This window comes from Arvicanthis niloticus, chromosome 17 (genome assembly GCF_011762505.2).
Source record: "Arvicanthis niloticus isolate mArvNil1 chromosome 17, mArvNil1.pat.X, whole genome shotgun sequence".
Lineage (NCBI taxonomy): Eukaryota > Metazoa > Chordata > Mammalia > Rodentia > Muridae > Arvicanthis > Arvicanthis niloticus.
This window is the reverse complement of record NC_047674.1, coordinates 28,677,689-28,700,192: the sequence shown is the minus strand read 5'-3', so window position 1 is coordinate 28,700,192 and position 22,504 is coordinate 28,677,689. Positions and strand designations below refer to the sequence as shown.

The 22,504-nt window shown below is 44.7% G+C and overlaps 1 protein-coding gene across 2 annotated transcripts in view; it reads left to right on the top strand.

The window, feature by feature from the left end:
• The window catches only part of Npas2 (neuronal PAS domain protein 2), a 174,335-nt gene that overhangs the window by 83,058 nt on the left and 68,773 nt on the right, over window positions 1-22,504 (top strand). For both annotated transcript variants that reach the window (XM_076915015.1, XM_076915014.1), the window contains exons 3-4: window positions 13,596-13,744; window positions 18,775-18,866. In XM_076915015.1, coding sequence (XP_076771130.1) covers window positions 13,596-13,744; window positions 18,775-18,866 — 241 coding nt within the window. The remainder of the gene's footprint in view (window positions 1-13,595; window positions 13,745-18,774; window positions 18,867-22,504) is intronic.

Here is a 22,504-nt window from a genome sequence, read left to right as displayed (position 1 = left end):
CCCTCCCTCAGTGTTCCCAGGCTGGTGGTTTAGACCCTGGGAAGCTCTAGTTGGTTGGTGTTGTTGCTCTCCCCATGGGGCCACAAACCCCTTCAGCTTCTTCAGTCTTCTCTCTAACTCCTCCATTGGGAACCCCTTGATCAGTTCAATGGTTAGCTGTGAGCATCCACCTCTGTATATGCCAGGCTCTGGCATCTATAACAGCTGTTTGTCTTTGGTGACTGCACATTGGATGGATACCCGGGTGGAAAAGTCTCCAGACGGCCCCTCCTTCAGTTTCTGTTCCACACTTTGTTTCCATATTTGTTCCTGTGAGTATTTTCTTACTCCTTCTAAGAAGGACCAAAGCACCCACACTTTGGCCTTTCTTCTTCATGAGTTTCATGTGGTCTGTGAGTTGTATCTTGGATATTTCGAGCTATGGGGCTAATATCCACTTATCAGTGAGTGAATGCCATGTGTGTTCTTTTGTGATTGGGTTACCTCACTCAGGATGATATTTTCTAGTTTGATCTATTTACCTAAGAATTTTATGAATTCATTGTTTTTAATAGCTGAGTAATACTCCATTGTGTAAATGTACCACATTTTCTGTATCCACTCCTCTGTTGAAGGACATCTGGGTTCTTTCCAGCTCTGACTATTATAAATATGGCTGCTATGAACATGTGTCCTTGTTATATGTTGGAGCATCTTTTGGGTATATGCCCAGGAATGGTATAGCTGGGTCTTCAGGTAATACTATGTCCAATTTTCTGAGGAAACGCCAGACTGATTTCCAGAGTAGTTGTATCAGCTTGTAGTCCCACCAACAATGGAGAAGTGTTCTTCTTTCTCCGCATCTTCACCAGCATCTGCTATCACCTGAATTTTTTATCTTATCCATTCTGACTGGTGTGAGGTGGAATCTCAGTGTTGTTTTGATTTGCATTTTCCTGGTGACTAATGATGTTGAACATTTGTCTAGGTGCTTCTCAGCCATTCAAGTTTCCTCCGTTGAGAATTCTTTGTTTAGCTCTGTACCCCATTTTAATAGGATTATTTGATTGTCTAGAGTCTAATTTCTTGAGTTCTTTGTATATATTGGATATTAGCCCTCTATCGGATGTAAGATTGGTAAAGATCTTTTCCCAATCCGTTGGCTGCCATTTTTGTCCTATTGACAGTGTCCTTCGCTGTACAGAAGCTTTGCAATTTTATGAGGTCCCATTTGTCAATTCTTGATCTTAGAGCATAAACCATTGATGTTCTATTCAGGAACTTTTCCTCTGTGCCCAAGTATTCGAGGCTCTTCCCCACTTTCTCTTCTATTAATTTTAGTGTATCTGGTTTTATGTGGAGGGCCTTTATCCACTTGGACTTGAGCTTTGTACAAGGGCTAAGAATGGATTGATTTGCATTCTTCTACATGCTGATCTCCAGTTGAACCAGCACCATTTGTTGAAACTTCTGTCCTTTTTCCACTGGATGGTTTTAGCTCCTTTGTCAAAGGTCAAGTGACCATAGGTGTGTGGGTTCATTTCTGAATATTCAATTCTATTCCATTGATCTTCCTGCCTGTCTCTGTACCAATACCATGCAGTTTTTATCACTATTGCTCTGTAGTACAGCTTGAGGTCCAGGATGGTGATTCCCCCAGAAGTTCTTTTATTGTTGAGAATAGTTTTCACTATCCTGGGTTTTTTGTTATTCCAAATGAATTTGAGAATTGCTCTTTCTAACTCTGTGAAGAATTGAGTTGGGATTTTGATGGGGATTCCATTGAATCTGTAGATTGCTTTCAGCAAGATGTCCAGTTTTACTATATTAATCCTGCCAATCCATGAGCTTGGGAGATCTTTCCATCTTCTGAGATCTTCTTTGATTTCTTTCTTCAGAGAATTGAAGTTCTTGTCATACAGATCTTTCACTTTTTATATTATATTTTATATATTATTTGTGACTATTGTGAAGTATGTCATTTCCCTAATTTCTTTCTCAGCCTGTTTATCCTTGGAGTGGAGGAAGGCTACTGATTTGTTTGAATTAATTTTATATCCAGTCACTTTGCTGAAGTTGTTTATCATGTTTAGGAGTTCTCTGGTGGAAGTTTTGGGGTCACTTAAGTATACTATCCTATCATCTGCAAATAATGATATTTTGACTTCTTCCTTTCCTATTTGTATCCCTTTGACTTCTTTTTGTTGTCTAATTGCTCTGGCTAGGACTTCCAGTACTATATTGAATAGGTAGGGAGAGAGTGGGCAGCCTTGTCTAGTCCCTGATTCTAGTGGAATTGCTTCAAGTTTCTCTCTCCAGTTAGTTTGATGTTGGCTACTGGCTTGCTGTATATTGCTTTTACTATAGTTAGATATGGACCTTGAATTCCCAATCTTTCCAGGACTTTTACCATGAAGGGATGTTGAATTTTGTCAAGTGCTTTCTCAGCATTTAGTGAGTGGTCATGTGGCTTTTTTTCTTTGAGTTTGTTTATACAGTGGATTATGTTGATGGATTTCCATATATTGAACCATCCCTGCATTCCTGGGATAAAGCCTACTTGATCCCAATAAATGATTGTTTTGATGTGTTCTTGTATTCGGTTTGCAAGAATTTTATTGAGTATTTTTGCATCAGAAGATTAGTCTGAAGTTCTTTTTCTTTGTTGTGTCTTTGTGTGGTTTAGGTATGAGCATAATTGTGGCTTCATAGAATGAATTGGGTATTCTTCCTTCTGTCTCTATTTTGTGGAATAGTTTGAAGAAAATTGGTATTAGGTCTTCCTTGAAAGTCTGATAGAATTCTGCAATAAAACCATCTGGTCCTGGGCTTTTTTTGGTGGGGAAACTTTTAATGACTGCTACTATTTCTTTAGGGGTTAATGGACTGCTTAGATGGTTAATCTGCTCCTGATTTAACTTCGGTACCTGGTATCTGAAAGTCATAATGACTGTAGCCTGATGGACCAACAGAACATTTTAGCTTGGCCACATAGGATATTGTAGGCCATCAGTTGCTTCCCCTCATGGCTGACAGAACTGTGACTCACATGTAGTAACATGGGATCTTGCTACATGTTACCAGCTAGGAAAAGGTTGAAATCCAAAGCTCAAAGTTCAGCTTCTAGTGAGTGAGGGTCACCTTCACCCCAGTGCAAGGGGAAAGTCACGCCAGGCCATCAGACATTGGGAACCATCATTGTAGTGTGGAGAGCAGAACAGAGCTTGCCGGATTGTAGTGTGGGGTGGATGACAGAGTTTGGGGTCAAACTCTCCCACTCTGAGCATGTGCAGAAATATACAAAAAGGTCTCTTCCTAGATGTTACCTTCAAGATTGCAAGTTTGAAAGAATTCTACCAACAGCATTACCTTATTGTGGTGGTGCAAATAAAAATGGCCGTCATAGGCTCATATATTTGGATGCTTAGTCACCAGGGAGTGGAACTCTTGAATGGGATTAAAAGGATTCAGAAGGGGAGCCATGTTGGAGGAAGTCTGTCACTGGAGGTGGGCTTTGAGGTTTTTAAAAAACCCTTACCAGGGTTTCTTAAGTTTCTCCCTTTCAGCCTGTTGATCAGGATGCAGCTCTCAGCTACTGCTCTAGGAGCACACATGCTCCCCACCATGATGATGATGTCCTAAACCTCTGAAACTATAAGCCAGCCCCTGTTAAATACTTTCTTTTATAAGAGTTGCTGTGGTCACAGTGTCTCTTCATGGAAATGGAACAGTGACTACGACACTTACCTAGGTAGAGGAGACTCAAAGAGAGACTCCTTTCTTCATCTAGGAACCCCTGAAGCCTGAAAGCCCCACCACAGGTGTTAGGGCTGACACTAGAGAAAATGTCGACACTGGTGTGGCCTTTGCAGAGGGCCTCTGCTATCCTCCTCCTCCTCCCACCTCGTTGAACTTCTCTTGCTTTTTCATGGTCTTCTCACCAGTGTCTACTCACACACCCAGCACCTTGTCTCGGACTCCTCCAAACGTTCTGCCAAGATGGCTGGATCTCATTTTACGGCTTGGGGGACTCTCAAAGCTAGTTATGCACATGGAAATAACAGTACAAGGGACAGGTTTGATTCGGCTGGGATGAGGCCAGGCTGCTAAACCATTACCTAAGCTCTCTGGTTGGGACACTGAGCAAGCCGAAGTTGGAACTGCAGATTCCTCCTGCCCGTTGTAGGCGTGCCAGGATACTGGTCACTGGAATGTGGACAGGTTCTCCTCTAAGGCCTTGGCCAGCAGTTTGGCACAGCTCTGGCAGATGGGGCAGATTCTGGAGCCCTGCCTCCTATGATTTCAAGTATTCTTCAAAGAAACCAAGATGGGGAAACTCGGAGGCAAGAATACCGTAAGTAGTCATAAAGAAGCTGGAACACAATGTTCATGATGCCTGAGGCGGTGATATCAAGCTCATGGGGAGATAGTTGGATGTGTGGGGCTCCAACAAGGTTGGAGCACCATAGACTCCTCTTCCTTCACCCTTCCTCTGCCTACCAGGCCTCTGGTACTCCAGAGGTGGCTTTATCAACCAAACATCATCCATCATTGACTTTCTCCACCCAGTGGTTGTGGACATATCATTAGACTTCACCTTCCATGGTACCATATCCTGCCACCTCCATGGCTATGGCATGATCCCTATACTACTCCCTGTTCACACTCACCTCCACAAGTACCGTTTATCTTTCTGAGCTCTCTTAAGTCTTCCGAGTCCTCTTCCCCTGAAGGTCCTTGTAGTTGAGGAGTGAAGACAGTGATGGTCTGCACTAACGGAGTGGTCTAGGGTACAGTCTTGACAGAAGGATTTTTAGGTTTGGGAGTAGGGTACCTCAGGTGTCTGGAACAGCCTGAAGGTACTGGCCTCTAGTTGGGGTATCAGTACAGAAGGCTTGGGGACACAGCCTCTGTTGGTTGTTGTGGGAGCTTGGGTAGAATAGATTCTTCTCAGAACATTCTTGGTCATTGCCAGTAGAGGGGTGTCCGGATGCAGAGGTATCCACACAGGAATTCTTCAGCAGCAGGTATGACTATCACTTCAAAAGGGTATGAGGTTGGGATGAGATGAGCACGGCCTTAAGCACCTCCTGCTGTTGGCAAATTTTCTCCACCAGCTGCTTCGGCTTCCTTCCCTGTCTTTGGGTCCTTTGGAATGTCTCCAAGGGGAGTCCTCTCTTTCTCCTCAGAGGCCTCCCACTGGCCCTGCTCCGGATCATGGTTCCTGAAGAAAATTCAGGTACCAGGGCAAACTTTTCTGACAGAACTCAGCTGGAAGGTGAGGGTCATCTACCTCAGACACAATCACAATGAGCAGTGGTCAGGGTTCCCATAACCCTCTGGTATTTGAAATGCAACTCACCAGATGGATGCTGCTTCATTTCACCTAGCAAAGAAGTAGCCAGATTCATCCCAGAGCCTGATGACTCCATCCCATAATTCACCAGGTGCTACCCCATTCCCTGAAGCAGGTCTCTGATTCTCCTTGGTATCAGCAAAAAGCCTGCTTATGCTGTGAGCCTATGAGGCCAGATGGGGACCTGAACAACCCGCCATGTGCTATCCAACTGTGAGCTCTCTTTCTTGTACATTTTAATGAAGTGACTACGGTTGTAGTAAACATGCCTTCTAGGTCCTGGTACTCAATGTGGTCCCCCAAAACAAAATCAGCTCCTCTTCCTCTTTTAGGGGTTAACCACTTGTCCCCCTGGATTCTTTTCTTTATATCAGCATCTCTTCACAGAATAACAGCTATATTCTGAACCTGCCATGGCATCATTTTGGAATTCTGTGTGAGGTAACCCACGTTTACAAACTTCTAATGCCTAGCTGGGGGCCTAATGGCCTTTTCTTCAGTGATCTGTGACAATATTTACATTGCTTTCTTCCATTCCTATCTGTCTTGGTCTTGAGATGGCCCTTGGACTAGTCAAGGGCAGCCACCCTGGCCTTTACCTTATAACTGTGGGTGAGTTTGATCTCTGGAGATCCATATCAGGCCCGGCCATAGGCACAGGAGTGCTAGTCTGGCTTTGTGCCCTCTGTAAAGGTCTTGGCCATCTGGATATCTTTTGGATTGGAGGTTCTGTTCTCTGTCATCCGTAAGCTTGAGATTAAAAAAATAGTTAACAGTGTTCTCTGGAACAGAAATCTCTTCTACCTGTCAACCAGCTCTGTATTACGGCCACACCTCTTGTGGCCCTGGAACCCCTAGATTCTCTATCTGTGAGATCAAAAGCTAATCACTGCTATTTTAGGGAGCCTTATTCCTTCCTCCTCAATGTATGAGACAGAATATTTAAAGATAAATTTTGCCTCCGTGGCTAACTCCTCTAACAGGTTCCTGTGCTGGAACACTCCAGGTAGACAATGGGACCTTCTTTTTCATGGCTGATCTGAAGTAGGAAGGGACGGACATGATGTTTCCCTTCTTGGTGAAGACGGTAAAATCTTTCCCAGGATGCACTGAACCTAAATTTAAACCCATTCCTATACTGCGCAGGCTGGGTAGACTCAGGTAAACATTTTCCTGGCTTCCCAAACTGGATTACCCTGGCAACAACCCAAACATACTCCCTCTCTTACAAGTGTAACTCCTCCTTGGAGTCACATGTGAAGACTTATTTTTCTTTTTTCCTCTTCCTTGTTATGTGATGGGGTGATATTATTTCCTGCTTCCAAGGGTTCTGGGGAACCCTTGTCTCTCTCATGTCAAAAGCCCAAGAGGACACTTCAGGGGGAGTCTCCGTGCATTTTGCCTTGTTACCACAAAATGCCCGGCAGTAGAGTCCTTAAGAAAAAGGTCCTTTGGCTTATGTTCCCCAAAGTCTGAGGGTGTGATGGTAACATCGGCTTCTGGTGAGGACTTCATGGTGGGTGAATGAGTGAATTCACATGAAAGAGAGAAAGAGAAGGAAGGGAGGAAGGGAGAGCAGAGGAGAGAAAGACAGAAAAATGGTGAGAGAGGGAGACATGAAGCAAGAGTAAATTAAAAAAAACAAACTTCTTCATAACAACCTACTAATCCACTCCCAGGAGGCACTAGTGTTAATCTTCACCCACGATGATGGACTAATAGTCTCTTATTAGCCCCCACCTCCTAAGAGTGACACCACAACTCCTACGGGGCCACTGCCTCTTCATACTATCATATTGAGACTCTTGTTATGAAGTGTTCTCAATCCCGGGGCTCAGGATGAGCAAAGCATTCATTGCCTGGCTCCTCTGGTTCGTTGCCAAGGTAGTTCTGAATGGACCTCGAGTCTCTGACTGGAAACAGACCCTTTGCTCTGTGTGCCTACATTTCCATGTCCGAGAGTCACAGCATGACTGACATCCAGGGCAAGGAAAGGCAATTCTAACACTTTAAACGAGATCATGGAAATGCTAGTTGAACAGCAGCACCGTCATGTCGACCGCGGCGGCGGAAAGGCTTAGGCTACTCCTTGAGGAACTTGGGCTGACGTCCTGGTCTGCTCTCCGTTTTCTATGATGTCCTGTCTCTAAGGGGAACAGAGAGACTCATGAGATGCTGTTTTCTGTAGGGTGTGTGTTTCATTCCTGTGGTATGAACGAAAATTAAGCCATCAGTATTAGTCACTCAACTCTGGGCTCCCAGAATACTGGGTATGTGGCTTCTTAGAAGCCACATGATTAGGGAATTACAGCAAGGGGCAGGAGTGATTCCTAAGCTAGCCTGCATTGCTGCTGTCCTACTGTGTGATGGTGATAAGTTTACAAAGTCCCTCTTGGTGCTTTGGCTTCTTCAACTGGAAAACAAATAAGAATGGTACCTACCTAATAGACCATTGTAAGGATGAGAAACACAACATGGCTGTGTGCCACTTATTGACAGAAACAGGCTCCGAGAAATGAATTATATGGTAATTTCTGTCTCTGCAAACAACATAGACAATACCATACAAATCAGATGACAAGTCCTACTACAAACCCAGGCTATTGTGAGTATGTGTTGTGGGGGGGGGCTGTCTGTCTGTATGTGTGTGTCTGTGTAAGTGTCTGTGTGTGTGTCTATGAATGTGTCTGTGTGTGTATGCCTGTCTGTCAGTATGTGTCTATATGTGTGTGTGTCTGTGTATGTATATATCTATGTGTGTGTGTGTCTGTGTCTATGTATCTATGTGTTTATGTGTCTCTGTGTGTCTGTATGTGTCTGTGTGTCTCTGTGTGTGTCTCTATGTGTGCATTGTGTCTGTGTATGTCTGTGTGTATATTTCTGTGTGTGCATGTGTGTGCGCATGTGTGTCTATGTGAATATCTGTGTGTATATTTCTGTGTGTGTATGTGTGTGTGCACACGCATGGGCATGTGTATGTGTCTGTGCACATGGGGTGTATGATATTCTACTACGCTTGGGACTACAATAAACAAAACAACATGAATTTGAATCAAGCACAAGAGAAAATGATGTCATCAAGAAACAGAGTGTGAAGCCATTGCTACTGACATAACATGTACACTGTTTTCCATCAACATGCTTTCAGAAGTGGGGGGGGGGGGTGTAAGCCTCCATAATCATTTAAAATGCAGTGAGTACACAAGCCAGTGACATTGCATCGACAGTTAATGGTTTTCATCAATATTTGTTCCTACATACAGTTGTATATGTGCTGTGCTTGTAGGTGACTGGGTGCACAGTAGGTGTGTTAACACCCGTGCACAGTAGGTGTGTCAACACCAGTGTTGTCATACTCCCATGAGTAATGCATTGAGCTGTGATGTGAGATCAATAGGCAACTACAATTTTCCTACTTTATTAAGCTCATTTGTTGTTAATGGAAACATTATGCAACATGCAACTGTGTGCAAGGAACTACACAGCACCCCCTAAGTGGTAAGTACCCCGAAGATGAGGCCTAGGCAAACCTTCTAAGATGTCCAATGATGGATATTTCACAAAAGGTATCCAGGGACCTGCATTCAGAAATCAAAGACTGCAGTTCCTAAGGGTGTGTGTTAACACAGACATGTGCTGTGTCCTCCTTTCTGCTGTCTCTGTCTGTCTTTCTGTCTCTTTCTCTCACTCTCTCTCTTTCTCTTGTCTCCCTCTCCCCACCTCTCCCTCAGTAAGGTGATGCAATTGTTTATAAAGGTAGAATTGAATAAACGCCCTCCTAAAGAAGACACACATGAATGGCATAAAGCATTCAGAAAGATGTTCGGTGTCACCAGCCACCAGAAAAAGGCAAGCACAAGCCACAATCAAATCATACAACAGTGGTAGAAACTGACACTCCCAAGTGCTGGCAAAGATGGTGGCAAGTGGGAATCTCATCTGTTCCTGATAGAGATCAGACCCGATAGGAAACAGCTGGAGCCAACTTCACGTGGCAGTTCTGTGGTGTCTCGGCTAACATGTGTCTGTCAAATGACTCCGCAGCTCTATGCCTCTGCATTTGCCCAAGAGAATGAATCCTAAAGTCTTGTATATGGATGATCGGAGTGTATTATTTAGACTCTGTTGTTGTTTCTGCTACATGGAGTGGGCAGGGGTAGGGGACGTGTGTGTGTGTGTGTGCGTGTGTGTGTGTTTACATGGGTGCACATCCTTGTGGAAGGCTGGGGGACATGCATGTGTTTGTTCATGTTTGCATGGGTACATATCCTTGTGGAGGCCAGAGGTTGATATCAGGTGATTTCTCTGATCACTCGTCACCCTATTTTGAGATAGGATCTCTCACTTGAACTGAAAGCTGACCAATAAGCTAGTCCACCTAGCCAGCTTGCTCCAGGGATCCCCCAACTCCATCCCTTGAGTCTGAAATTACAGAAAGGGCATCAAGCAGTCGAGGCTTTATGCAGGTGCTAGAGATCCAACCCCAGTCTTCACACTTATATAGCAAGTTCTTTACCTACTAAACCATCTACATCCAGAGGTGTGTGTTTGTTTGCTTGTCTGTTCGTCTGTCTGTCTATCTGTCTGAGGTTATTTTGTTTTGGTGTTTTGAGACAGCTTCTTGCTATGAAACCCAGGCTAGCCTGAAACTCATCTAGCTGAGTCCTGAGTACTGGCATCACAGGTGCATACTACTATGTCTGGATTGTATTCTTTGATTATTATTGTATGGTGGTTTGTATATGCTTGGCCCAGGGAGTGGCACTATGAGAAGATGTGGCCCTGGTGGAGTGTTACTGTGGGCGTGGGCTTTAAGATCCTCATCCTAGCTGCCTGTAAGTGAGTCTTCCACTGGCAGCCTTCAGAAGATGTGGAACTCTCAGATACTCCTGCACCATGTCTTCCTGGATGCTGCAATGTTGCCACCTTGGTGATAATGGACTGAACCTCTGAACCTGTAAGCCAGCCCCAATTAAATGTTGTGCTTATGAGAGTTGCCTTGGTCATGGTCTCTGTTCAAGGCAGTCAAACCCTAAGACATATTGCATGTATTCTTACAGCATATTAGTGAGTGTGCTTGAGCCTGGAGGCCAGAGGACAACTTGTGGGAGTCAGCTCTCCCACTCCATCATGTGGGTCCTGGGGATCAAAGTCAGGTTACCAGGCTTGGTAGCAAGTGCCTTTACTCACTCAGTCACCTCTATACTCCCGATTCATACTTCACCCAAACTGGAGATATCCTAAATGTGACATATCTATACAATGAAATACCTGTGAGCAGAAGGTCAGAAGAACTGTCAGTCTATGCACTGGTGTGGTGAAGTCTCAAAAGCTGTGCTAAATGAAGGTCCAAGACTTTTACCATTCCATTTATGGGAAATTCGAGAAAATGCCAAACTGAGTGGCTGCGTCCTGGAACAAAACAAAAACAAGAGGCTTGGGGAAACCCCCTAAAATGAAGCCATTGTTTCTCTTACGTTGGTGACAGTCAACAATTACAAAAATTCACCAAACGCTATACTTTAAATGCATGTGTTTCATGCCAGGCAAATGATGCCTTTCAAAACCCCAGAGGCCAAGTGTCCCAGTGTCATCCGACCTGTTGTTCCGGATTCTTAGCATGAGCAGTGCTCATTACTGGAAACAAGGTCATCCCAGGCTCTTGGCTTCCTCTTGCCTCTGAGCTGCCGATCCAGCTGACATTGACCGATTTCCAGCACGTACCATGGAGCATCCCAGGCGGAGGCCAACGGAAACAAGTTTGTGTTCCCGTCGCTAATGATAAGAGCCTCTATGGGATCTTTCGCCAGGCCGTGTTCATCGTCATTGCACCCATTGAAGACAAGAACGGAGCAATAACGAGCTGGGTGTTATCAGCTCACAAATAATTTATAACGGCAAAGTAGGACAAGAGCTGAGCTTTTTTTGGCTGAGGAGGTTGCATGTCACTCTTTAAAATCTAGGCTAAAAATGATTTATAATACAGAGTCAGCCAGCCAGCAAGTGAAAGGGTTCCTTTTTTTTCTATCTTGTGCATTTGAACACTGGGCCTTTTACCCTCAGCTAGCAATGAAGAGCCCTGTATCTCATCGTGCCTGGCACTGGCCCGCAACAAGAAGAAAAGTGTGGCCTGGTCAGAAATGAGACCTTTACAGGAATCCCTTAATCCCAAAACCCAAGAGCAGGCGAGAAGGGGGGAGGCGTCGGAAGAACAGAAACTCCCTTAGAAAAGCCGAGGAGACTGCTCAGTTAAGATGAGCTTCAGAGCATTGGTAAGATGTGGTCAGGAAATAGCCCAACTGGAGCTAGAACCAGGGTAGCCGGACTGTAAGTGGGTGTTGGCGTGATGTGGATGCTTGAAGCAAACAGAGTGACTACAACGGTAGTGGTGTCTATTTGGGGTGTGTTCTTATATTTTGGGGAGACTCTTTGGAGAAACATTGGTACTGATAACATGCACAGTTGAATACCTGCCCCAAGAGAGGTGAGCCACTGTCCACCAAAGGCTTCTATCCTGACCACACAGTAACCAATCAATAGCCTAGAAACTGTGACTGCCCAGGGGCTGGGGTATCAGGACCAGCAGGCAGACCATGTGTATGTGATTTCTGTTCCCATCAGTGAGCTGGATCTCTGTAAAAAGTTCATTGTGGGTATCTTAGGAGGGGTGGGTAGCTTTCCTGGCTGTGGATCGCCTCAGAGTAGGTTGTTGGGAGTTTTCTATTTTTTTTTTTATGTGTGTGGCTATTTTTTATGAATCTCTCTGTGCACTGCTTATGATACTGATACTCACAGAGGCCAGGAGAGGGTATCAGATCTCCTGGGACTGGAGTCCCATCTGTTGTGAGTTGCTGTATAGGTGCTGGGAATCAAAACTGGATCCGTGGGAAGAAGAGCCAGTGCTCTGAAGTGCTAAGCCATCTCTCTAGTGCCAAAGTTGATTGCTTATAAAGAGACTCTGGCATGTCATTGGGGATCAAGGCCCTATAGTTGTGCTGCTTCCTGGGAATTTGGGGAGTGGATCTCTCTATCATGTGTTCCTTATTCCTCTTGTTGGGGCAGCACCAGAGCCCAGATCCCCTGTTCTAATTCCTTCAAAGTCTGGGGATCCTCAGAGGTCTCAACCTGAGCAATCTAGCTTTCATCTCTTCTACAAACAGCCAGTGTAGAGCGTCCTTGTGAAAGTAGACTTCATCTTGGAGAACAATTTAAGGCTCACAGAATACGTGAGTGGACGGTATAAAGATTACCCATGTAGTCCCTGTCCCATGCGTACACAGATCCCTTTGCTGTACATGTCCCAAGTGATATACCTGTTAAAGTTGATGAGACTCCTTGCTTGGCATGTCATGATCTCCTCCGGTTTATATTACAGTTCTTTCTTGGTGCTGCATATTCTATGTGTTTGACAGAGTATGTGAGATGCACCTGCCATGGAGCACACAGCCGCAGTGATGTCACTTCTCTCCACACTCTCTGTGCTGTGCCTATACATCCCTTGCTGTGAGTCATGGAGAGCCATGGTTGCTTTAATACCTCTGTAGCTTCTCCTTTTCCAGAATGTCATGTAGTTGGGGGTCACACAGTACCTGGCTGTAGCACACCGGTTTCTTTGACTTACCTCTGAGTTTCTCCTGTCTCATGCTGAATAATGAGTGTTCTATTTTCCATGCTCACAGCTGCTTGACATATAGGACAGCAGCGGTGTCTATCATATGTCACCCTGGATCTGCACAGCTGTGCTGAGACATCGTCATCTCTCTCACAGGATGATGGTTCTTGGGGCAAGGGCCAGGACAAATGTATGAGTGAGTGGTGCAGCCAGGAACTGCCACCACACCTCATGGGGGGCATACGGCTGGATGTTCTGGGCTGGGGGAAATAGCATTGGAGCCTCACCAGGGGCTCTGGGGATAAATCTAGGTAAACATCACGCAATTTTCTCCCTGGAGCTTAAAGCTCTACAGAGTTGGAGAGGCAGTGTCTGGCATTGGCAGTAAGCTATGTAAGGTTTTGTATGTGAGTCAGACCTTGCTTATTATTAATGCTGTCTGTCTCTGTGGCCAAAAGTCTAGCAAAACATGTTTCTTGCCCCATTACTCAGTTCTAAAATGTGGCCAACATTACCTCCATGAGAGGCTTTTTTGATCTGGTGCTCTCCGTAGAACACGCTCCACGAGAGAGAGAAGGGACCCCTGTTGCGTGACAAACCCTGTGTGAGGTGAAAAGTTATACTTACCTGTGCCTTGTGTACTTCCAGAGCCTCTAGAAACAAGTCTGAGAAGAAGCGTCGGGACCAGTTCAATGTTCTTATCAAAGAGCTCAGCTCCATGCTCCCAGGCAACACTCGGAAAATGGACAAAACCACCGTGCTGGAGAAGGTCATCGGATTCTTGCAGAAACACAATGGTAAAGGCCTTGCTTCTTACCATCTCTAGCCCACCATACCCTTCCCACAGGTGATGAGTTCATCAGGCAGACAATCCCCGTGAGCTTGTCATCAGCAAGGACACCCTCACCCCTCATGGGCTCTCCTCCAAAGGCTTTGGACCTGCCCCAAAAGCCCTATGCCTAGCAGGTTTGGGGAGTCATTCCCCAAAATGCTTTATCAGCCTGAGGGGTGCCTCGAGAGCCCACAGCCTGTGTGGATGGCATTCGCCATGAGTTTGTCTTTGTCATAAACCCCTGGAACTCATCCAGGACCTGTCCCTTTCTGTCTTTCCCCAAATGTGACATCTGTTCTGACTGTACACTTGAAGCTGTGTCTGTCCTTGGGGATCTTAGTCAATTGGAATCATGCAATTCATTCATGGTCCTCCCCTGTCGCTGGCAGATACTGTCCTGTCAGTTGATGTTACCATGTGACACCATCCAGGAACTGTCTTTCTCAGACCATCCTCCATCTGGTGCTTTTACCCCTGTAAGCAGATCGCTCATCTACTGCACCACTTGCTTTAAACAGTATCCAGAGCAACACTAGCAAAAATAAATAAATAAATAATAAAAAGCCAAAGAACAGTTGAAAGCAGAGATCCCTTTTGCCTTAACTATGACATCAAACAGAATAAACATCAGGAGAGTTCAAATCACTGAGGACGTAATTATAGCTCTGAGAATCCTCTCTGATGGCCTGTCTCTGGACATGGTCCTAAACAAGATGGCATCATGGCAGAGAGCATCACTGGGACATGAAAAAGTGTCCTTATATTTTACATTTCTTACATGTTGTTCTTTCATTATTTCTTTGAGAACTGTATATACCTGCATGACAGGGTAACAAACTGTCTTTTATCTTGCAGATGCTATGAGAGAGGGTAAAGAATGTGTTAATTGCTTTTGTTAAGAGTCTGGGGAAGACCACACAAGCAGAGTTGCAATGGCCATCACCCTGATCTTTAATCAGAGTGCTTCTATTTCCTAAGTAACGGTTTAGCCAAATAAAATAGCAGGTTGGTTTGATTGCCAAGATATTTTGTGCAAATTACTCAAACTAGGTCAGTGCCACAGAAGCAGGACAGCTGTTAAATCAGACAGCTGGGGTCAAGTTCATCAACCTGACATTGGTGCTAACTCTGTCCACTGTGGAGTTGCCAAGTTCTCTTCTACCCCAGGAAGGCCTGATCCACAGCGCCGATGCTTCCTGACACCAAGAGCACCTCTCAGGCCTTGCCTTTTCACAAGCCTGCCTGCCCGACCTGCCCACATGCAGTCAGAGTATCTGCAGACTCACATAGGATTCTAAGAACTATTTGGAAGAAATGGGAAAGCTTCATGGTGAATTTTGTGCAGAAATAGGGTGCTCCTACCAAAATATGGCTTAAAGCAAAAAAAAAACAAAACACACATACACACAACAATACAGCCACTTTACATGTCTCCCAAGTACAGATGAACCCCACAGGCACAGGCAGCAGAGTGGAAGGGTGAGTTTCTTTCTGCATTCATGCAGGGTTCCCAGAAAGCCATCCTTCCCTTCAATGCCTCTAGACTTCACAACAGCACCTCACTCAGAGTCCCATGGCATAGAAGTAGGAGAGGTTAATTGACCTGAATCAGTCAGGAAGACGTGGGCTTTAAACCCAGAAGCCTGTCTACGAAGCCTTGATCTTAGGTCACCTTCTACTGTTCTCTCCAAGGTGTAATGCCTGGGGCTCCTGGACAGTGGTCAGTCATGGCTGCACTTTAGCTCTGAGTTAGTGGATCCACTCAGACCATTGCTCCTCAGTCTTGGCTGCCCATGAGAATCATCTAAGGAGCTGGGGTTAAACCCACTCCATGGATAGATATACCAGAACCTTTGGGAGTGGCTCCCCAAAAGTCTGCTGGAGCCTGTTTATGCCAGCTCAAGAAAAGAGTCCTAATTTGTCTGTGTATTCATTTATGCATATGTGCATATGTGTGCAGGCATGTATGTGTGTGTGCATCATGTATAGGCCAGAGAACAATCTCAGGTCTCATTATTCAGATTCTTTGCACTGTTTTGGCAAACACGGTCCCTCACTGGCCTAGAACTTGTCAAGTAAGTTAGGATGGATCTGGGCCTGGTTCTCCAGTGCTGGGATCACAAACACACACTGCCATGTCCAATTTAGTGTGTGTGTGTGTGTGTGTGTGTGTGTGTGTGTGTACTCTGGTCCTTGTGCTTATAAGGCAAGAACTTTACTGGTTAGAGTTTCTGTTGCTGTGACAAAACACCATGGCATAAAAGCAAGTCAGGCAAGAAAAGCTTTACACTTCCACAACATTGCTCATCATTGAAGGAAGTCTAGGTTAGACTAGCTAGGAACTCAAGCAGGTCTAGAACCTGGAGGCAGGACCTGATGCAGAGACCTTGGAGGGGTGCTGCTTACTGACTTGCTCCTTGTGGCTTGCTCAGCCTGCTTTCTTAAAGAACCCAGGGATGGAACAACCCACAGTGTTCTGATCCTTCCCTTACTTCAGTTAAGAAAATATCTCCATAAGATCTGACTGTAGGTCATTTTTTTAACTAGTGATTGATAGATAGGTAGTGGCCAGCCCATTGTGGGTGGAGCCATCTTCGGGGCTGGTAGTCCAGCATTCTATAAGAAAGCAGGCTGAGCAAGCAAACCATGAGGAGCAAGCCAGTGAGCAGCACTCCTCCATGGCCTCTGCATCAGCTCCTGCCTCCAGGTTCCTGCCCTGCTTGAGTTCCTGTCCTGACTTCCTTCAGTGATGAACAGTGATCTGGAAGTGTGAGCCAAATTAACCCTTTCCTCCCCAGCTTGCTTTTTGGTGATGGTGTTTCATCACAACAATAGAAACCCTAACTAAGACAGTTAAAATAAATGTTGGACAGTGCAGTTCTGTCTAACAATAACAGCAACATGTTCTTTTAGACTCTTCCCTGATGAGCTTGAGGAATGTGGGTAGTGTGGCTGGGAATGCAGGGAGTCCCTCCAGGTGGAAGTTAGGTGCAGCAGCTGCGGCTACAGAGGCTCATTAAAGGCTTCTCCACGGTTCCTCATGGGGCAGCCCCAATGACACGAGAAAGTCCATGAGTTTTACAGGCTTTATTTTCATGGTGGATGTAGATGGATCTGGATGTGCAGCCCCCATGAAACCCAGGGCAGACCTGAGTTAAATAGGGAGGGAGAGACTGGGGAAGAATGCTTAACTGGCTCCACCCTCTGGCCTTCAGGCATCTCATTAGTATGTAAATCTCTCTAGGGCCTGACCTGAGGCCTGTTCCTCTTGACTGATGGCCATAGACCTCTCTGTGAGAGGGGCTATGGAGGGCTGAAGCTAAATGAAAAGAACCAGGGCCAGGAGCAGAGCCGAATACCTGCCATCCAGTAAGGGTCCAGGGTTCCAGGCTTATGCTCCACCGACCACCCAGCTGCTTCTCACAGCCCACCGCCCGACAGAGGAACATGGGTGATGAGGGATGAGTCAAGATCTAGTCTCATGCAAAGCTTGGTGCTTCACATACTCTTTCTTCATGAGTAACCACTGAATCCATTCAGACTCATTCAAATAGAGGATTCACTCTCTCTGCCCTCTCAATGAGAGAGAGATTGCCAAAATCATGGGCATAGAGCTTGGAGTGTTGCTTATTGGCAGTGCATGCCTGCCATGTGTGGGGTCCTGAGTTCAAGGCTTAGCACTTAAAGCATTCTGGGAAGAAAGCCTTGAAATCTGTTCCAAGTACAGTGGGCAGGTTCTCTGCCTGAATGACTTGCTTTCTTCAGGAAGTTGTTCAACAGATTTAGTTTTATTCTCTGAGGTATAAATGGTATATTCTTAAATATTTCTTAACATGGGTGGGGGAAATGTTGGTTTAAGAAGAGGATAGGAGTTGGAGAGATGGCTCAGCAGTTAAGATCACTGACTGCTCTTCCAGAGGTCCTGAGTTCAATTCCCAGAAACTACATGATGGCTCACAACCATCTTTAATGGGATCTGATGCCCTCTTCTGGTGTGTCTGAAGACAGCTACAGTGTACTCATATAAAAACATAAATTTTAAAAAGAGATACAGGTTAAATAAGAAAAAAACAGATATGCTATCATGTTTACAGTGTCTATGGTAATATTGAGGTAATTTAATAAATAAAACAAAATTTCCAAGTGCAGAAAAGATATTTTAAGAGTCCCTCATAGGCCAGTGATCATTCAGTTGTTAAACGTGAGCAGTGTCTTAGTGTCATGATCATGACAGAGAACAGGGAAACTATAGATTAATCATGACAACCACAAAAGTTTTAAGGAAAGTAAATTCAGATTTTGAAAGCAACTCAGGGAGCTCAGGGTGTAGGGGTAGGGTAGTCCAGCACCTCCCTGACATGGTGGGACTTACACCACATGGAGGCACGATTTTAAGGAATAATGATAAGTAGTATCTCTGTAGCAATTGTTGCTCGGGAATGATAAAGATGGTGGGAATTGAACTCCTACCAGCATGAAACAGTGAGCCTGTTTACTGTAAGCCTAAGGTATTTCTGGAAGTTGTTGTTGTTGTTGCTTGGAAGTGTTGGGAATATACCTGTGAGCTCTACCTCCAGCCCTTGAAAATTTGAGAATCCCAGATTCTTGAAGTGTTTTCACATTGCTTTAACGATGTAACTCGAGAAGATACTACCAGGTCAGTCTTTGTTTCTTCCCTTAAGAGTGCTTGCTGCCTGGTTCTAGTTGTTCCAGCTTTGCCTCTAGAGAGCCAAGGTCAGGGCAATGTCAGGTCCCTGTACTCTCCCTGTGCTCAACCATGGGATGGTCTCTTCTCCACAGCCGCCTAAAAGGCTGTGACAGCATAAAAAGTGTTGTTCGGTCCGTTATATCCATAGTCTTCAGAGTTTGGAAACCAAGGAGAACATGTCTCTTGCTTTCTTTAATTAAAGATTTACACAAAATAATTCCAGATCTAAGGTGCCTTAACTATGAAGCCTTATGTTCACTTTTCTTGATTTTTTTTTTCTTTTTTAGAAGTCTCAGCACAAACAGAAATCTGTGACATCCAGCAGGACTGGAAGCCTTCATTCCTTAGTAACGAAGAATTCACCCAGCTGATGTTGGAGGTAAAGCCCACTTCTTCAAGTTAGCTTAATGAGGCTGGGGGTGTAGGGGGAATGGATTGGCGGGGCATGTGCAGAGCATACACAACACCCTTGGTTCAGATCCTCAGGACCACATGAAGCCAGGCATGGTAGCTAAAGCCTGTAATCCCAGTATTCTAGAGGCTGAAACTGAAGAATCAGAAGTTCAAGGATTGAACTGCCACATTGCAAGTTTTAGACCCGACCAAGAGATGCACAGCCTTGTCTGAAAACAGTAACAACAGCAGCAACAGCAGCAGCAAACAAAAACAAAGAACAAAACAAGGAAATAACTCAGTCAGTAAAGTGCTTGCCTCATAGGCATGAGGACTTGATGTAGTCCCCAAAGTCCACATTTTTAAAAAAATGCATGCATGATGACACATATTTATAAGTCTAGCTCTTGAGAGGAGAGACAGATGTGGGGGACTGGTTGCCTAGTCAGCCAGCCTTATCTATGCCATAAGCCCCGGGACAAAAGAGAAACCCTGTCTCAAACCAAAAATCAAAGTGAATGGCTTCACACACATGCACAAGTGATCACACACACACACACATATACTTACACACACAAGCGCACATGCACTCACACACATGTGAACATCCACTCACACATGAATATGTATGTACTCACATGTGCAGACACACATATGCACTTGAACATGCATATACAATCACATACACAGACATTCACATATACCCACCCACACATGTACTTCATAAATTAAAGAGTTTAGTAAGTTAGAAATTAAAATGTAGCTGTGTGTTCCTGTTCGCTCTCGTGCCTAAAGAAAGCAGATGTTCATAGCCCTGGAGATGAGCCTCGGAACAGATGCCGGCCTGTGGTTCTGTCTGCTATAGTTTATGCTTTGACTACTGAATTGGGCTACTTAAGCAAGGGTTCCGAGCTGAACGTGGTGGAGCGCTTGCTATCTGTTGCCTGAGTGACTGAAGGACAAGCCCCATCTCTGGCCTCCCAACAAAGGGCATAGAACCAGGGTAAATGGTGGAAGTAGGCAGAGGGGAGATGAGAAATAGATCATGACAGACAGACACCCCTCTTTAGAATACAGAGGTTGCAATTGTCTCCTTAGTAGATGCACGTTTGGAAACTTTGAAAAGTTACACTTTAAGCCTGAGCTCACTGTACATGAATGTTATGTGGGTGTCAGTCACAATGACCTGTGCCTTCTACCCTGACCATGCTCTTTCTGTGCTAAGATGGCTGTGTTCCTTTCCCTGCAGAACTGAGTTGAGGGGTATGGGAAGGGGGAGGCTGCTGATGAGCTAATAACCCCCATCGGTCCTTGGAACATTTGCATATGGGTAAAAGTCCTCAGGTCAGACCATGTCTCTACAAAAGCCCTAGTGGGTACTCTGACTCCAGACCTGGGGAGTTTACTGCAAGAGCTTGCCTACTGCCATGAAGACTGACCAGTCAGAAGTGACTTGACAAAAAAGCCCAGCAAAGGGAAGCTCATCCTGCCACATGGCTGTGAACGACTGGCTCTCAGCTGAGGCTTCTGAGGGTGGCTTCCTAGGATAACCTTTCTATAGCTCATCTGTGTGCCTATATAAGACTGATGTAAACTTCCATTTCCATAGATTAACTATGCAGAAAACAGAAAGTACTGGAATAAGAAAATGCCAGAATAAAAATGTCTAAATATTATGAAACATAAATGCATTAATGAACTCTTGCAGCAGATGAAAGCTACTTAACTCTACATGGGAACTATATTTAAAGAAAATACAGAACTTTCTGCAGAAGCAATGTATTTTAAGTATGTTAAATTTAAAGCAGCTTATGAAATATAATGTTAATTTGTTGCATCATTATGCTGCCTTACAGGCATTAATTCATCTTTTAATTCCTGTGGGAAAGGAGTTAAAAACATAACTCTCTGGAACCAGCCACTTTAAGAGTCTGCTAGCACCTTTTTTGCTTTATCCAGTGAGTTTCAAAGTATCTAAAGAATTTCACAGAATAAGGCTTCTATGAAGTTTTTTAAATGTTGATAAATTTATGTCTGGAAGAAAAAAACTAGCAATCAGGACTATATGTCTAGAAAAAAAAAAGATTTTAGATTGACGTGAGTCGTCTTAACTAATCCCATGACGAAGCTGCCCTCCAGGGTACAGTCCTTGAAGCGGAGAGAGGGGAAGACTAAACGCATGGCTTGGATCTGGAATCACCCCATCTGTCAGCCCTGGTCCACGGAAGGGAGCTGTAAGCTGGAAAGCTATCAACTAGTGCTTGACTCTGGCTATGTTCAGCTTGTCTCCCAACCTGTTGCCCTTCAGTAGGCACAGACTCGGGGCTGAGTCAGAAGCGCCTTCAGCTTTCTCCGCTCTGATGGTCCAAGCCCCACACTGTGGCCCCTCAGACGACTCATGAGTTTTCACAGCACAACTTATTCCTAGTGCCTGTTTCATCCCGACTACTGCACATCGTCCACCTTCGGAGAGTACGCCTGTGATGGTTTGAATACGCTTAGCCCAGGGAGTGGCATTGCATACTTAATCTTTCTTTGATGTCCTGTGTGTTATGGGATATTTTTCAGTATCCCCTGCCTCTACTCGCTAGATACTACCATCAAACTCTGGTAGCAATAGCCCCAAATGTCCACAGACATTACCAGATATCCCAAGGTTGAGACCCACTAAGCTAACTCGATTACACAATTCCCTTAAAAGATGTGCTGTACAAAGATCAACTCAACATGAATCAAAGACCTTTGTAAGACTTGAAACACTAGAGAGAAGGTCTCTTGATAGGGGCAGAGGCAAAAATTCCTGAAAACACACCACCAGCATGAGAAACATCTTTAAGCACTCGTAAGTGTGATGACATGAAATTTAAAAGCTGAAGAAGCTATGCACAGAGCGAACACAGAAGGCTTATAGGATGAGGAAAGCCTCCTATCAGCTGTCCCTCAGGCAGGAGGTTAAAGTCTAGAATACATAAAGAACTACAGAAATCAAACACCACCAAAAAAAAATTAAAAATCCTGTCAATCAACAAACAGTTTTCAAAAGAAGAAACTGGCCAATAAATATTTCTTAAGGTCTTCAACATCCTTAGCCATCAGGGAAATGCAAATTAAAGTTTCTTTAAGATTCTGTCTCACCCTACTCAGAATGGCTTTACATCAATAAAACAAATGAGGGAGGTAAAGAGGTGGTCATGTGACTCAAATCCTGCACACCAGCCCAGCCTCCTGTGTCCACCGAACTTCATCTTATTGGCACCACATCCAACCTCAAGGCCCAGCCTGGCCTGTTATATCCACACCAGACACAGTCAATAATTAAAAAAAAAAAAATCAGCATGCCCAGGTCTCATTCCAAACATACAAACAGTATGAAAGATAAAGACAGTAAGTCCCACCTTGAATCCAACCAGTCCTCTGTTTGAGAACTCTGATGAGAGTCTCCTGTGTGAACCCGGAGGACAGAGAACATAAAAGAGCAATCTTTAACTTCATCAGAGAATCCAAGGAGCTTAAGACACAAATAACAGTTCAGTAAGCTTAGAATTTTCTAACCTGAGTGATGCCCAAGAAAACTCAAGCCCAATCTCAGCACTTGGGAGGCAGAGGCAGGCGGATTTCTGAGTT